The sequence below is a fragment of the Enoplosus armatus genome, chromosome 8 (genome assembly GCF_043641665.1).
Source record: "Enoplosus armatus isolate fEnoArm2 chromosome 8, fEnoArm2.hap1, whole genome shotgun sequence".
In the NCBI taxonomy this organism is placed as follows: domain Eukaryota; kingdom Metazoa; phylum Chordata; class Actinopteri; order Centrarchiformes; family Enoplosidae; genus Enoplosus; species Enoplosus armatus.
The window spans coordinates 18,512,112-18,529,466 of record NC_092187.1 but is presented as its reverse complement, the minus strand read 5'-3'; the positions used below and the strand labels follow the sequence as shown (position 1 = coordinate 18,529,466).

The following is a 17,355-nucleotide window of genomic DNA, read 5'->3' as shown; positions in this document are numbered from 1 at the left end:
CACGAAGGTTTAGAGGCGTCTGCGCCTTCGAAATCCAAGGACTGAAAGGTTGGATAGCTTTAACTGAAATATCAGCGAAACTTTTGATGGTGGTAGTGTGGGAGGAAGATGCTCTGCAAAAAAAATTGTCTGTGTGCGTGCAGCGTAAACAATGTAACTTCATCTGGCTGCTAGCTAACGTTAGCTCGTGAACAAAAGGGAGCACGCCTCCATCTGTTAACAAGCTAGTCTTAGTGAGTTAACGCTGGTTATTATCAACAAGACCGGTTGATATTTATTTTCATCCGCGGCGCTCTCTATTGCTGATGGACACCATGGATCCAAACCAGCGTGGTTGCGGTACCTGCTACCTGGCTATCAGCTAACATCGCAGCTTAAGAATCGTGCTTACTCTGGGTAAACGTTAAGGATGCTATCAGTTAGCTATCTCGCTAGCGTGTGTTAGCTAGGTTCTATTGTGATGATTTAGCTTAATAACCTTGGAACTGGAGCGGGGAATATTTTTGTCCGATGTTTCACGCTAAAGTAAAGTCTGTCCAACCTCTTAACGAGTTGAACTCATATCTTACGTGAAAGGTATCAGTTGTTAGCACAGCTGACTAGCAGCGCTTTAAAGTGAATTGTTCGTTTCAGAACGCAGCTAGCGCGACTTAGCTAACGCTTTCGCAACGGCCTTGTTGAATTAGGAAATCAAGTATCCATAGAGGGCTACTTTTGTATTACGAGTGTATGGAACTGCTAAACAGCGAGTGGTGTGGTAACAGCCTTTCAGGCCTTGGAGTGACTGTAAAATATTCTCGCTAATCCCTCCATTGTTAGTTGGCCGAGGCCGCCGGGTCTTGAGTACTGTTTGTGTGGCTATGTCTGTCTGGGCCGTACATTTATCATGGTAGGTTGAGGAGGATGTGCTCATGTTAGCGGCGCCTCATCAGCGGTAATGATGAGCTTCTATCGTAATATCCCGATTGTCCATTACGGCTCGCTCGGGCCTGGCATCTGCTGTTGTTGGCTGCGACATTTTGACGGTTGTTGTTGGAACGAAATGGTGCTGTCACAAGCTGCAGATGCCAAAAGCATTTCAAATAGGCATTTTCACGAAGGAAATTGTACACATTACATAGCGTCTCTTTAACTGCATAATACAAATGAATGGAAATTAAATAAATAATGAATTTGTGATTCATGTGGTGATTCATATCACGCACATGCATCCTTGCCCCGTTTAATTTTATAGGAGGGGAACGTTTAATATTAGAGTGTACATTTTGTGTATTTATTTTTTCTGTTCTTTTTGTTTTTCAGATGGAGTCAAATAATCATTTCAACTATGGCACCCACTCCTCAGCAAACTCAGGACTGAAACTCTCCTCAGGGGATTCTCTTTATACTAACGGGTCCTCCATGAGTTTTCCTCAGCAGGGGAAGAGTGGGTATTTTCAGCTTTAAGCACTGAAAGTTGATGTCAGTTTATGTACTTTATAGAGCCATACTTTCTCCCTCCATCAGACTGCTTAATTCTTCGATTTGATCGTCTAAACTATCTGTGTTAAAGTCAACAAACACAATGTTTTACTAATGCAAACTGTAAACTTTTTTAACGTGATTAATGTTCTTGTGTCTAACAGATATGAATGGCGAAATGAATGTGAATGGCATCACTACTGTACTCGGGTCCGGTGTGCCTGGTTCCCACCCGCCAACAGCTCCTTACCCACACATGAGCAACCACCACCAGAGCAGCATGGGCTATGACTACTTGTGGGGAGGACACCCTCAGTATGGTCCAGCCATGGGCACCTCTCCTGGGCACGGGATGCACCAGAAACAGCCTACGCCTGGGATGGTGCAGCCTCAGTCACAGCACCACTTCCAGGGGCACGGACAGTACCAACTGAATGGGGGTATTGAAAGCTCCCACCAGCCCCCTGTGGCAGGCCCACCAAATATGCCTCTTACTGGGAGTCAGTACTGGAACAGGAGTAACCCTGGCCCACAGCAGATAAGTTATAATTCCCACAATATGTATGGGACCTATCAGAGTCAGGCACATCCTGGAATTACACCGTCACAGCATCACCAGCAGCAGTCCTTACAACCGCCCCTACATCAACCGTCACAGCAGCACCTCCACTCCCATCGTCACCCACAACAGCACCACCACCAGCAGCACCAGCAACCACAGCATTATGGCATGATGCCTAATGGGATGCCCTACTACCAGCATCAAACCCAGCACCCGTCCCTGCCATCTGCCCAGCAGCAGCCACCACAACAGTCTCAGCCCCAAGGCCAGGCTCAGATGATGCCCCCAGCTGCCCAGAATTATACTCCTCCTCGTGGCAGCCCACAGCACCACAGTTTAGGCAGAGGGGGCACTGGCAGCCCTCTCCCTGTGGGGATGTCCTCTGCACCAGTGATGTCACCGTCAACAGTGCAGGATAGTGGGTCACCCAAGGGCCACAACAGGGAACGGAGCCCCCATGCTAGCAATGTGGGAATATCTACTGCCGTGCAAGGTGACCACTTTACACTTTTTACACTCATTTTATCCTTTCAGTTCTTTTGTGTTTCTCCAGTTTTCATAAAAAGTAGTTACTATTACACTTGTGCCTTGAATTGGTTATTTCTACATTGTGACACTAATGTATTTCTGGTAGTTCTATTTCCTCATAAATTAAATTGTTCTCCTCTACTTAACATTTCCTCCTTTTAATACCACCAGTTGAGTGATACTCAGTCATATGGTCTTCTTCCTCTTCGGCCATACTTGGCATAGTCATCCCAGCTGCTGAACATATTAAAACATGGCACTCCCTGGCTGCATTACAGTTTTACACCATCTGTATAAAATAGTATTGTTGAATACAGTTAGAAATTGTTTAGCTTAAAACAGCTGATTAATAACAATTTTGATAATTAATCATTTTAATAATTTTTCAATTTCAAGTTCCAGATTTTCAAACGGGAAGATTTGCTGGCTTTTAATCAATTCATTAATTTATTTTTTATTTTGTCATTATATTATTTTTTAATTTATTTATTTAGTCTTGCATGATGACTAAACTGAATATCTCATATCTAATAGATATCGCTCTCAGCTCTGGGAAATTGTGATGACAATTTTTCACTGTTTATAGACAATATGATTAATTTTGAAAATAATCTGCAAATTAATTGATAATGAAAGTAATGTTAAGTTGCAGCCGTACTGGTTATTTCTTGCATATGAATGTCTGGTTATAGTTCAGTCTCACTGCCAGTGCTCAGTGGTGGGATTGTGCCAAGATTCAACCAGCAGGTGCCACTGTTTGACTACGTAAAACTGTGTAAACTGTCACTGAGGAGGCTTGTTATAGATAGTTTATGCCTGTTGAACATTCGTATCTGTCCTCATGTCATTTTCCTACACAATTATACTATCAAAATTCAGATGCTTCGATGTATAATATTTTTTTCTACAAATTAGAGGGTTATTTTTTATTGACTATTTTGTTTGTTGATTCTCTTCCCTTTTAGGGAATACAAGAGAAGCTGTCAAGGAGGTAGACTCAAGCTTTAATGGCATGGAAAGAGCCCAGAGGCAACCCAAACCTGTGGGACCCACAAGTGATTATCGTCAGCATTCTGAACAGCCAGCAGCTCAGCGTCCAGAAATGGCTTCCCCTGTCAGAGAGCCAGCCATGAGTACACCTCCCCAGTCTGTGTCATCTCAGCTCTCTGCATCTACATCTCCTGCAGCTATGTCAACATCTCTAACCAAGGCCACAACACCACCTCGGGTCTCTGCAGCTCCTGCTGTCTCTGAGTCTCCAACATCTGCCCCTGGGCCCCCTATAGTATCATCCCCTGACGTAGAATCTACTCCACCACAGATCTCAACACCTCCCAATGTGTCCTCTGTTTCATCTCCAGCTGCTCCTCCCAGACTTTCCTCACCTCCTCTAATGATGCAAGGCCTCAGGCCTCCCACTTCTGCTGCGACTGAGGTATCCCCTGCTGGATCCAAGCATCTTCCAGGGGGGTCCTCTTCCTCCTCCCTGCCTGCATCACCTCCAATGTTGTCTGCACCTCTTGCTTCGGCTGACAGTTTGTCTAGACCTGCAGGAGTTTCTTCAGCCTCTTCTCCTTCGTCAGAGTCTGTGGCTCATCAAACTAAGTCCTCATTGCCTCCTACAGCTTCTGGACCTTGTTCAACTGTCCCCCCTCCTGCCACAGTGTCCATGTCTTCTTACTCAGTGTCTGCACCCATCTCATCTCTTCAACAGATGGTTCAAGGGTCCAAGTCGCCTCTGATGACCTCTTGCTTTCCCGATACATCCGGAGTTCTGCATGAAAAGCGCGGCCCCCCAAAACTAATATCTGCCACTTCATCAGTGGGTGCAAAATCCTCATCTGCTGGTGGTCCTCCACCTCTGATGTCAGAATCAGGACCTTCAACCTCAACACCACCTGGCTCTTGTTTATCAACATCTGTATCACCCATGTCTGTGTCAAAAACATTAGTAGTAGGCAGTAAGCCTTGTGACCCCGCGCCCTCAGCGCAGCGTCAGACATACACTCCTCCGGCTGCTGACTCTGATTTACCTTCCCTAGCAGCCCATGAAAGTCCTACAGTCCGACCTCCGTCTACCCTACCTCTTCTAACCACTCAAGCCTCCAGGACTGCACCTGTGTCCGCCCCTCCTGCCTTGGTGTCTGTGCCTCCTGCAATGGGTACGTCTTCTGGAGTGGTCCAAAGTTCTGACTCTGAGCAGCATCCTCCTAACACCACCCCTCCTCGTGCGTTAAAGCAGTCATCTCCCAAGCCAGAGCACCATGGTCATAGTGAGGATAGGAACTTGTTGGCTAATAAAAGAAACGGAAAACCAGAGGAACACCTCCCTCAGCTTGATTTAGGCATGAATAGGACATCACAGAAGATGGAAGCTACTGAGACTCATAAATCTGAAATTCACTCACCCAAATCCCTCGTTGATCTTCCTGGGAAACCCTTGCAGACCACAGTTGCTCCTGATCAAAAGCCCAAGAATAAACAGACAGAGTCTGAAAGGCACCAGTGTCTGCAAAGCAGTGTCATCTGTGAGGAAGAGGACTCCATGGTGGAGCAGACTCCACTCAGAAAATCCTCACATCTCCACAGCTCGAGGGTAGAACACCTGACCAGTGAAGACAGTTTTGATAACTCTTCACGTGCAGCTTCTCTATTTGATGGCAATTCAACATTTGACACCCCCTCAAGAATAGATGTCAGCTCTGTCTTGGAAAAGACCTCTCTTATAGACGGCTCATGCGGAGATGACTCCACTCACTTTGACAACAGCTTTCACCTGAGAAAGGACACTTCTCGGTTTGACAACACTTCCCATGCTGAAGAGGAGCCATCTACCGTGTTTGACACCACTAGAGATAGCAGCTCGTCTGTGGAAGACTCCAGAAATGACACATTGGACTCCACCAGGGAAGGGGAAACGTCTGAGGCAGAGGAGACCAAGGACAGCTTCCAAATCACAAGGGAATCCATGCTGGAGTCTTCTCTTAACAACACTTCTCAGATGGAAGAGCCCTTTGTTGACTCAAGTGATATGTCGGACTCACGCTCATTTGTGCCATCTCAGCCAGGTCGTCAAGGTACATTATTAAAGTTCATGATCATGGAAACTAATATTTCATGGGATGACAAGCGCTGGTTATTATTATAAATATGTAGAATGCATTAATCTAGTTGGATTTTATATTTCCCACCTTTTAAAAAAAGTAATTTTATGTGGACATTCCTTTCATTGTCACCTAATAGAGATTTTTTAATTTGTATAAAAAATGTATTTCCAATACAGATAACTTGTCTTTCAGTTTTGTGTGTCATTATCCTACAGTTCTGAATTCTGCTAACACTATTTCATGTTTCATCTCAGGGCCTGAAGCAGAGCGGGAGCCCAGAGGACAAGATACACCAGACTCAGCTGGACGGATTAGCATTAAGACCACTGTTAATGAGACAATGACTCCCCCGAGCTTCAAGATGAGAGATGAGAACTTCATCGCCTTCAGTACCCCAGTAGAGGGCCCTGCTGTACACCCCCTCCAACCAGTAACTGATCAGGTTGTGCCAGCTGCTGGAGGACATCTGAAAACCCCAGGGAAACCACGCAAACCTCGAACTCCAAAGGCAATATGGATTAAAACTCCAGGTATTCAACATTCTGATTTCAACTAAATGTTACTAAATTATTATATTTTATTAAAACATTTTTTGTCTTTTTCCTTTTTGATTTTAAGCTCCTGAGGAGGCCCAGCGGAAGCCTCGGGTTCGAACCCCTAAAGTGGAGAAGGCAAAGACTGACGAAGAGGGAGGCAATAAAGAGGAGGTGCCCAAGGGCAGGAAGAGGAAGAAGTCCGTCAAGGTGGATGTTAAAGAAACATCGGATGTATGTGGAGAGGCTGGGCCGCCCACAGATGAGGTCGATCCAATCACAGCCACAATTGAAGCTGTTCTGGCCAACGTTTCAGCTATCAACACTGCAGTCGAGAAACCCAAGAAGGCGAAAAGGGTCAAGAAACAAGACCAAGAAGGAAACGTAGCAAAAACACCTAAACAAGATGCCGAAAATGATGATGAAAATGATGACGACAGCTCCACTGCAGGTAATGAAGAAGACTTTTATGAGAGGCTTTCACATCAAGTTGAGGCATTTTACTGAGACATGATATTACAGTGTAACAGTCTAATGCTAAGCCTGGTTGTGTGCATTTTCTTGAACAGGTGAATCTAACAGACGGAGGGTCGCAACCGAGGAGCAGGTTCAGTTTCCACTGCAGCATGGGTAATGTTCCTCATTTTGTTCATCTTATTATTATTCCATCGTTTGTTTACCTAAAAGCCTCCTCTTTAGATTAAGATCACTATTGGCTAAAGATGCAAAAACCGTTCATCAGTCAGTGTTTTTCTTTAGTTTTGAAAAGTTTTCTGGTGTGTGCAGTGTTTATATATGTTGCTATGCTGCTGTGTCTAAAACGGCTGCTGTACGACAGGAGTGTAATAATGAACTCTCTTCGCTGTAGTTGGAGGAGGGAGATTCGTGTGAAGAAAATGGAGAACCGCATGAAGGGCGAAACCTGGTATTACACACCTTGTGGAAGGAGGATGAAGCAGTTCCCGGAAATAATCAAGGTGAATTTCCCTGCCTAGAAAACAAAACCATAAAGATCTTTTCAGGTATACAACAGATGATGTATTCATAACGTCAAAAACTCTGACCATTATTTTCTTTCTCTCTTGCCTGTTCTTGTAATTGCTTTGCCCAGTACTTGAAGAGACACACAGACAGTGTGGTCACCAGAGAACACTTCAGCTTCAGCCCACGCATGCCTATTGGAGATTTTTATGAAGAAAGAGAAAGTCCTGAGGTCTGTATGTTTGCAGAGTACTGCACAGTTAAACACATGATGTTGTAAACATGTCAGAAATGTGTAAAAGACATTTTGGGGACTCATCCTTCTCTACAATATGTAACAGGGTATGAAGTGGGTCCTCTTGGCTAATGAGGAGGTTCCCTCTATGATCATGGCCATCACTGGCCGCCGAGGTCGACCTCCAAACCCCGATAAAGAGAAACCCCGCAGGGTTCGTGCCCTGAAGGGAGGGCAGGCTCGCCGCCCTGGTCGACCTCCCAAACCCAAGATGATTGACCTCCTTAGCAAAGTTGATGCCAAGCTTTTGAAGCGACTTGAGGCTAAGGGTAAGTGTACGTAGACAGGAGGAAGTGTGAGTGTACAGGGTGTGTACAGCTATGTGTTTATAGCTAGAAATTCAGACTTGGCATACAAGAGTCTTAAGACCAAGTGTCTTGCTTATCAAATAACCTCAAGAAGTTTATACTGTAGCTAACTGTTTGTATTCCCTTTTTATATAGAAGCTCTCACGGAGGAGGAAAAGGAGAAACTTGCAAAAATCAAAAAGAAAATGAAGAGAAAGGTATGTAGTTCAGACTGTTTGTAATGTTGAGCTGTTATGCTGTTGACATCTTGTCCTGATTTTGTTGCTGCTGTTTATTGTTTAGGCAAGAATGAAGAGAAGGGAGGATGCAAAGATTAAGAAGATAAAAGAGGCAAAAAAGAAAGCCAAGGTACAGACAAACACGCAACACAAGATGATATATCAGCATTTTCCTCAGCACCACCTCTTCCTCACCTCCACCTGTCCTTTTTTTCCTTTTGTGGGTTCAGCTTGAGCCAGAGGCCAAGGACCAAGAGGCAAGGGCTGAACCAACCGACCCGACAGCCCCACAGGTCACACAGTCAGCAGAGCCCAAGAAGCCTGGCCGCAGGAGGTCCGTCAAGGTCGAGGCTCCCCCACCAATACAGCAGACAGATGAGGAGAGGATAGCTCAGGGTAAGAGGGTGCTGGGTGCTCGGAGTAAAGCCAAGGCTCTGGCTAAAGCCCAGGCGGAGGCAGAGGCGGCAGCTCAGGCTGCTCTGGCAGCTAAGAGGGCGGCAGAGAGGAGAGCGCAGACCCAGAGACGTCTGGAAGAGCGGAAGAGACAGCAGCTGATCGCAGAAGAACTGAAAAAGCCCACAGAGGACATGTGTCTCACCGACCATAAAGTAAGTTTCTTCTTTCTTTTAGTCTGCTGTATTACTGCTGTGATTGCAGAAGATTTATAAAAGGTGACCATGACCTTTTGCACTTTGTCTCCATCAGCTCCTGCCAGAGCTGTCGCGCATCCCTGGTGTGGTTCTATCTGGCACAGCTTTTGCACACTGCCTAGCTGTAGTTGAGTTTCTACATGGCTATGGAAAGGTGATTGGTCTCAATGTACCCAAGGATATCCCCAGCCTCGCTACCCTGCAGGAGGGCCTGTTAGGCCTGGGTGACAGCCAAGGAGAGGTCCAGGACCTACTGATGAAACTGGTGGAGGCTGCACTCCATGATCCAGGCCTGCCGTCATATTATCAGGTGTGTGATACAGTTTGAGCATTTCTTCCATTAACGCAATTCCTGATAACGAATGATAAACATTTTAATCTACATTTTTCCTCCCCTTCTCCCCATCCCATCCTTCAGTCTATAAAGATCCTCGGGGAAAAGCTGGTTGAGTTAGAGCTGACCCGCAGCACAGTCTCAGAAGTACTTCGCATCTTTTTGGAATCTCATGGTTATGATACAGAAGTGTGCAACACAATGAGGACCAAAACGTTTCATGCCCTGCCTCCTGACACCAAGGCAGCCATCTTGGGCTTTCTGGTGGAAGAGCTCAACAGCAGCAACATTGTGACAAGGTTAGAACGAGCACTCATTATTTATTCTGTAGGTTACTCTTGAATCTAAAAGTTTCTTACTACTACATTTATTTTTACTTCAATAATGTATGCATTTTATATTTCAGTGACATTGACAACACATTAGAAAACATGGCAACTTACAGGAAGAACAAGTGGATCATTGAGGGGAAGTTGCGCAAGTAAGATAATGATTTTCTCTTCAAATACAGAAAATTTCACAGATTGCATAGATCTTTTTTTGTAACTGAAGCACGGAGCCACACGACATGTTGATCCTGATTGTTTTCTCCCTTGCAGACTGAAGGCGGCACTAGCGCGTCGTACAGGACGCTCAGAGGAAGAGCTGTGTTTTGAGGAGAGGAGGCGCAGTGCCAGAGTGGCCGAGGAAGAGAACCTCAGTATGGAGGAGAGTGGCCTAGCCGTGGAGAGAGGCAACCGTCGTGCACGCAAAGAAGAGCCCAAACTCAGTGATGTCCGTATCTGCTGTGGTGTTTTTTTCAGTATTGGAAATGGTTAATTCCTACATTTTATTTTCATCTTTTCTGTTTTCTGTTACAGAGTGAGAGCCCCACCACTGCTAGCATTCCAGAGCTGGAAAGGCAGATAGATAAGCTAACCAAGGTAAGCCTGATGCTACACAGACGCAGCGCTTTATACATTTATGTTGCTTTATATTAAATATTCCTCTGTTTTTGGATCTCGACAGCGCCAAGCATTTTTCCGTAAAAAGCTGCTACAGTCATCTCATTCCATGCGGGCCACATTGCTGGGCCAGGACCGCTACCGGCGCAGATACTTGGCTCTACCTCACCTCGGAGGAATTCTGGTGGAGGGACCAGGAGAGCTGTTGAGTGAGTCTGAGAATACATTTTAAGTGTCCCCCCCATTTTTAGACAAACTTAACAAATTTGTCTATCTTCGTCTAAACTTTCTTTACATTTCTATTGTGCAGCTTCTGGAGATGTCCTTGTAGCTGAGGTTCCTGTCACCTTCCTCAAAATGGAGCCCAAAGTTGAGGAGACCCCCATGCCTACCACTCCCCCTCCTACTCTACCTTCCTCTCCTCCGTCTGCTACCCCCGCCCAGGCCCAGACCTCGTCTCCAGAGGACGACCCCCTCCCTGGCACTGCATCCCTAATGAGCAGGCCAAGAGGACGAGGACGCCCTCGAAAAATCAAACCAGAAGTGGAGCTTCACCTCCGCACGGCAAAGATTCGCCGCCGGCGTCGAAGTAGCGTCAGGTCTGGGGGCGAAGAAGGGCCGGGATCACCGAACAGTGGCACACAAGACCTCACACAGGCTGCTTTCCAGAGCTGGCTCAGCCAATCACAGGAAGGAGTGACCAACGGCGCATGCTCAGCAGCAGGTGACGCTCCAGAGGGTAACCGACCAGAGGAGACTGTGAAGGAGATGGCAGAGAAACAGGGACAGTGGTTTAACCTGCTCCCCAAGCAACCATGTGATGACAACTCTCTAACTGAGCCCCAGATACCCACCTCACCCCCTAAACTCCTCCCTCAGATCCCGAGTGCTCTGCCCCCACTCGCTGCTCCACTCATGCAGGTTTGCCACCACAATCATAACTACGAATACATTTACTTATTCTATAATAACGCTCTTTGAGTCTTCTGTATGGTGTATAAATAAACAATCTCTTCCCGCCCCTCAGCCGGACCCACTCTTGCCTGGCTTGGGTCCTCCTGTTCCCGTGACCCCAGCAACCCCACAGGATATTCCCCCTACTGTTGACGCTACACCAGCACCCCCGCAGCTTCTTCCAGCTCCCATTCCTGCTGCCACTCCTGCCCCGACTACCCCCGCCAGGCCAGGTCGCAGGCGGAGGAGAGGTAGCAGAGGCAGTAGTCCTGCCCGCAGAGGGCCACGAGGAGCTGCAGCCAAACGCCGTGGCCGACCTCCCAACTCTGTGTTCCAAGAGCTCGAACAGCAGTACTTCACACAACTGGTGGTGAAGCCCATACCAGCATGTAAGTAGTATAACAACAACATATATATCACAATCATTTATTGTGGTGTTCTCGATGAAAAATACAAGTAGAGTCATTTTGAATGTGTCGTATAATGCATATGTTTCTTTTCCAGCAATGGTACGTGGCTGGTGGTGGATCAAGAGTCCAGAGGAACTGTATAGCACCTTACAGGCCCTCCATCCAAGGGGCATCAGGGAGAAGGTGCTCCATAAGCATTTGGCCAAACATATGGAGAGCTTAGCTGAGATTTGCACCAAACCTATCGATGGTGAGTGTTGTTGATAAATCTCATGTGTGCAATGGAATTTGACTCTGAGCATTTTAACTCTTTCCATTTACTGTTTTGACTTGACGTCATCGTGCTTCATCCTTTTTTCTTACTCCTTTCCTGCTAGACCCCATGTTTGAGTTGAAGGTAGAGGAGAAGGATGTGCTACTGGAGGCTCTGCAGCAGCCCTGGCAAGTGCAGGAGAGGGCAATGGAGACTGACATCAGCGCCCTACAGTGGGTGGAGGACCTGGAGCAGCGGGTCATTGCCGCTGACCTCCATCTCAAGGTGAGTCACTTCTTATCTGCCAAGTTGAGTTAACAACATGTGATGATTTTTTAAATCTACAATAACAAGATAAATGATGATCTTTTTAATGTGATTCTAAGAGACGAGAGCAGCACAGAAAATATTTAGACTTGCATGTAGCACTTGTCATTGAAACAAGTAGGAAATGGTGAGGTCTGTGTGTCCCATTCACAACAATATGAAATGTAGCTAAAAACAGCTAGGAAGTACTAAAAATGAATTATTTGTGTTTCTGAAAGGCACTTCCTCAGATCGCAATGAATGATGCTGAATCTAACACAGAGACACCAATGGCAGAATTTCAGGTAACCATTAAAACACTTGATAAAACAGTTCCTCACAATTCTTTAGTCTTGTAAAAATTCCTGCGTAACTTCTGTTTAGTCATCTCCTTCTCCGATACTTAAACTCTCCCTGTCTCGACTCTGTCCCCTTTTTTAAGCCCTACACAATCCCGGATCCGGACTCCACACGTGATGACCTCCAATACTACGAACATGACGCTGACCCACAAGATGACTGGATTGTGCGAACTAAGAAGGAGTGGTCTGGCCTGCCACGTATCGCCACGCACCCGGTGGACTTGGCTGTGCTGCGGTTGGCCAATCTTGAGCGAAACATTGAGAGACGCTACCTGAAGGAGCCGCTCTGGAACCCAGCCGAAGTGATGCGCCTCGCTCCTCTCACCCCCTCCCCAGGAGAAGAGCATCCCATGGATGTCATCAGGTGAGAAGAACGGGCTTTCTTTGGAGTGCAGAGGATGAGTTTTGTTTTTATATTTTGTCCTAATTTTCTTATAATTTTCTTCTGTTCCAGTCTGGAAAGTGAGATCACGTCTCGACTACGAACATGGCGACAGGCTCTGGATCGCTGTCGCAGCGCTCCCCAGGTCTGTCTGTGTTTACTTCAGCTGGAGAAGGCCATTGCTTGGGAGAGATCTGTGACTAAAGTGGTAAGTAACTTTATCTCGCAAGATTGTTCTTGGACACTGGTGTCCCTAACTTTTTGGGACCATGCTGCCACACACACAAAAAATAAGGGATTCAATAAGGACAATAAGGATTTCTTCTCTGTGATTGCTTTTTGTTAGACTTGCCAGGTTTGCAGGAAGGGAGACAATGATGATTGCCTGTTGCTGTGTGATGGATGTGATCGTGGTTGCCACATGTACTGCCTGAGGCCCAAAATCACCCAGGTGCCAGAGGGAGACTGGTTTTGTCCTACCTGTGTTGCCCAGGTCAGAACCCGTCCTGTGATTTTTGACTAACTTCAAACTGAACAAAAATTAGAGCCATTTTAAATCTAAGAGCGTTTTGCAGCAATTCTTTCCTTCCAAGTAATTAGTTCTCCGCTACATTCATTCCTCATCAGCACAATCTGCTTCCTTATTCGCTCTGTCTCTCAGGAGGAAAGTGAGTCACCGCGTTCGTGCAAAAAGAGGACCAGGGTGAAAAAGAGAAGATATGAAGACGACAGCTCTGAAGATGAGATGACGACAACGCGACGTAGTGGCGGCATGGCAACGCGGTTCAAGGAGACCGTGGCACCGTCCTCATCTTCCCGTAACTCTGGAGAAGGAGGTGCCGCTGCCGCTAAGCGACGTCGCATGACCACCCGCAACCAGCCTGACCTCACCTTCTGCGAGTGAGTCCTGCCTTCATCGCTGTTGAGCTATTTACATACAGAATCATTTCATCAATGTTACAGGAAGTCAACAGGGTGACATTTGCTTTTGTTATGTTGTGATGGATTTGTGTTAATTATTTCATTTTATTTCCTACCAGGATCATTCTAATGGAGATGGAAGCGCATGCTGATGCCTGGCCGTTCCTTGAACCCGTCAACCCCCGACTGGTGCCAGGCTACCGCCGCATCATCAAGAACCCCATGGACTTCCTCACCATGAGAGAAAGACTGCTACAGGGAGGGTAAGGGCGGGTCGTGCTATATGTTTCATTACTTCTTTATTTATTAGCTCTCATGCACAATAGTTCAAGGGTCACTGCGTTACATGTTACTTGATCTTCCTCTCTTTTTTTTTTTAATTTATATTTGTTTTGAAATATAGCATCAGTAACTTTCCCCGGCCCCAGGTGTTTTTGCTCATGGTTTTGTTGCCTGATTGTTCTGTACTTACACATTCATAAAACAAATACACATGAGGGAATATTCGTCTGTCCTGGTGCATCCTATATGACATTCGTTGATATGCAGCAACTTTTCCTAACTCTTATCATCCAGTCCTGAAGAGGAGGCTCTTCAGGCGTTGATATGTCCTTCTCTGGTACTTGTTAATATCAGTCTTTTCTCTCTGCTGTTTCCTTGTTTCAGGTACTGCAGCTGTGAGGAGTTTGCGGCAGACGCTCAGCTCGTCTTCAACAACTGTGTTCTGTTCAATGAGGACACATCGGAGGTGGGAATGGCCGGACACTCCATGAGGCGTTTCTTTGAGAGCCGCTGGGCGGAGTTCTACTCAAATAAGGACAAATAGGAGCCTACGACATTCCCCCTGATGGTGGGGCTGTATACTGTTGGTGCTTTCACCGTCCCAGTCACACTCTCTCCATTACCGCTAAGACTGTCTGGGGGTTCTTCCAGCTATGTGTATTCTCTCATGTATAGGTATATATGTATAGATTTTGGCTATTTGTCTGTTATTGTTTCCTCTACCGGCCTAATCTTTTCCAGGCCCACAGCTGAACTGGCTTCAACTTGTACCCATTCCCCGTCTCAGAGAGCGAGAACATGTCTCTCTTCACTTTTCCTTCCTCCTGTTCGTGTCTCCTCATCTTCACCTCAGCACCTCATCTCCCGTTTGCGTTCTCCTGTCACGTCCTTTCACAAGCCCCATGTCGTAGCGAGGCCATTGTTCAAGCCCTGCTGTGGGGGCGATAACACGGTCTCAGTCCCCAAGTGTTTTGGCTCTCACATTCGTACTGAAGGTCAGGGACTGATCACACTGTTGTAGCCTAACTGCTGCACTCTGGACCTGCTTAGCAACGACAAAATGGATCAAAACTCTTCACAGAGCTTGGGCCGTTTCTTACCTGTTCAATGGAAACGTAATGTAACGTGGTCTTATGCCTAGAAGTAATTTTTTTGCTCAATATATTTTTATTATATATTCTATATATAAATATATATAAAGATTACAATAGCTGGGATTATTTAATAGCAATAGCTTGTAGTGAATGTGTACAGATTACCTTATAGAGATGTCTAGACGATTTATGAAAAGGCCAGTTAAACTAAAAGGAATCTGTTCTTGGACTGTCACGAGTAGACGTTGTATAACCTCCACTTAAAGTCTTGCACGCATACATACACACTTCTCACCAACACACACACAAACATGCACACAATTTCACACACATACCCACCTTCTGCTGCTGTGTGAAAGACACTGGTTTCTGAAACTGGAGGATTATTTTCAGTCAGTCTGGGCTTAGACTCTTAAGATTTCACTGTCCCACTTGTTGAGAGTAAATAATCAACTAGTTACACCTGATCTGTGTCACTGACTGTACACACCTGAAAGGATGCTACTACAACACACAGCTCGCACTGAAATATTGCTCTTGATATACTATAAAATTGCCCCAAGACAAGATGGTGTTTGCAGCTTCAAAACTGCAAAAGAGCAATGACTTGTGCTGAAAATGACACTCATACTTCTGCTTGTCTGTAGCTCGTCTAACCAGGCGAAAACATCTAAAGGTGGTTATGTTCAAGGCGAAAATCCATTTTAAAGACTACAATTGCAAATGAGCTCTGATAATGAGGTACTGGGCACATTCCTGCCCGGTTTTCTGTCTTACATTCCTTTTTATTGATTTTTGTGCTGTACGAGGGCTAATGTACGATGTTTCGCGCTGCATGGTTGGCGTGCTCTGAAGGCGACGGGATGACTCCACACTCTTGGGTTTTATTTAAACATGTTTCTTACACTGAACTCAAATCCGTTGGTAGGAAATAAACTTTGATGTTCCTTATTACACTTAAAGGGACAGACGTTTTTTCAAAAAAGAAAAAAAAAACACATGAAAACCAAACGTGGTGTCAAGTGAATTTTTAATAATGTACAGTTTTGGTGACTTTAAATTTGTTCCTTTATATTTTTAGGACCAATTCATCATTTTTAAGAGGAGGTATTACAAGACTCTGTTGTATTAAGGTGATGTAACACGTGTGCATCTGTAGAATGTACTGTGAGTTGAATAAAAACCACATCTAGTAGAGAGTATTATTTCTCTTTCTCTTATATCTGAGTGTGTTCCCCATGTTTATCTTAAATCTGGGGTTGTTTTGTGTATCTGTGTATGTGTTAGACCTGTGATAGACTGGCGACCTTTTTGGGGTTAACCCAGCCTACTTGCCCAGTGCATTCTGGGATAGACTTCAGAGCCTCCTGACTCTGAACAGGATTAGAGAAATAGATATACTGCACATGCTGATAAACTTTCATCACAAACTGATCTAGTGCCACTAGGAGTTTTGTTACAAATCAATTGTATGAATGAGGTTATTAAAAAAAGAGTACAGTCGTTAAATCAGCAAATTAATACAACTATTGCACTTTCACCATATATTGTACAGATAGAGCTGCAACAATTAGTTGACTAAAAAACTTGAAATCAGCAACTATTTTGATGATCGATTAATTGTTTCAGTCGTTTTAACAAAATTGCTGAACATTAAACGCAGCATCTTTTGGTTTTTGGATTTTTGGTCAGACAAAACAAGCCATTTAAAGACATCACCGTGGGCTCTGAGAAATTGTTTTGAGCATTTTACAGACTAAACAATAAATCAGGAAAACAGGTATGTTCCTCAATAATAACAATAATCCGTAGTTGCAGCCCTAGATATGGATGAGAACTTAAAGCATTATGCACGAATAGATAGACTGACTTGTGGATTCATTGACACCAGACAGTCAACCACATGCCAACATACCATCTAAACAACCTGACTGACCCTCTATATTATACTTCATAGGAATGAATGGTGGAATTTGTGATGTGGATTCCAGTATAATTAAGTAGTTAAAACATCTCTCTCTCCCACATTTCAGTACCATTTACTGATATGATACGAGAGTGCTACATTTACAGTGTGCTGAAGGTTTCTTTAATATTCCTGCTAAGTGTCATGGCCATAAATACAACTACAGCATACCTGAAAAGAAGGTGATGCTTTTAAATCACTTTAGGATTTATTGGCAGATGAACATTTTCCAAATAATCTCACGCGCCCTTTACACGTCGCCTGCTCACCTCATACCTCCACTAAAACTCACTGTGTATCACAAGACAAGCCCACTGCAATGTGTCACATTTAAGAGCGGAAAAAGAGCCCTTAATTATGATGGAAATATGCTGAAGTATTTGGGCGGGGCTCTGCAGCTCCCTGGAGAGTCCTGTCTGAGGCACATGCTGCTGGGAACGTCCTACCATCACTCCCAGCTGCTCTACAGTGGTAGAGACTCAAGTACAACACACTCACACACAC

At 45.2% G+C, this 17,355-nt stretch overlaps 1 protein-coding gene across 1 annotated transcript; it reads left to right on the top strand.

Moving 5' to 3' along the window:
* Positions 1-16,079, top strand: baz2a (bromodomain adjacent to zinc finger domain, 2A). Its single transcript, XM_070910221.1, has 31 exons — positions 1-48; positions 1,303-1,426; positions 1,626-2,516; positions 3,517-4,423; positions 4,499-5,628; positions 5,913-6,188; positions 6,277-6,642; positions 6,761-6,821; positions 7,060-7,168; positions 7,303-7,404; positions 7,514-7,736; positions 7,911-7,972; positions 8,058-8,123; positions 8,224-8,601; positions 8,699-8,953; positions 9,062-9,276; positions 9,384-9,458; positions 9,577-9,751; positions 9,838-9,900; positions 9,986-10,130; positions 10,232-10,842; positions 10,949-11,264; positions 11,380-11,535; positions 11,663-11,823; positions 12,084-12,149; positions 12,287-12,570; positions 12,661-12,796; positions 12,935-13,081; positions 13,250-13,488; positions 13,629-13,772; positions 14,176-16,079. Exons 2-31 carry the CDS (start codon positions 1,303-1,305, stop codon positions 14,333-14,335), a joined length of 8,043 nt encoding a protein of 2,680 aa, XP_070766322.1. The 5' UTR covers positions 1-48; the 3' UTR covers positions 14,336-16,079.
* The last annotated feature ends 1,276 nt before the right edge of the window (positions 16,080-17,355 follow it).

What these genes read in the sequence shown, in the direction of transcription:
- baz2a (XM_070910221.1), top strand. Translation starts at nt 1,303, where the DNA reads ATGGAGTCAAATAATCATTTCAACTATGGCACCCACTCCTCAGCAAAC. An exon ending in AATATGGATTAAAACTCCAG is followed by an intron (nt 6,189 to 6,276) that starts GTATTCAACATT and finishes TTTGATTTTAAG; the next exon opens with CTCCTGAGGAGGCCCAGCGG. An exon ending in AGCAGCAACATTGTGACAAG is followed by an intron (nt 9,277 to 9,383) that starts GTTAGAACGAGC and finishes TTTATATTTCAG; the next exon opens with TGACATTGACAACACATTAG.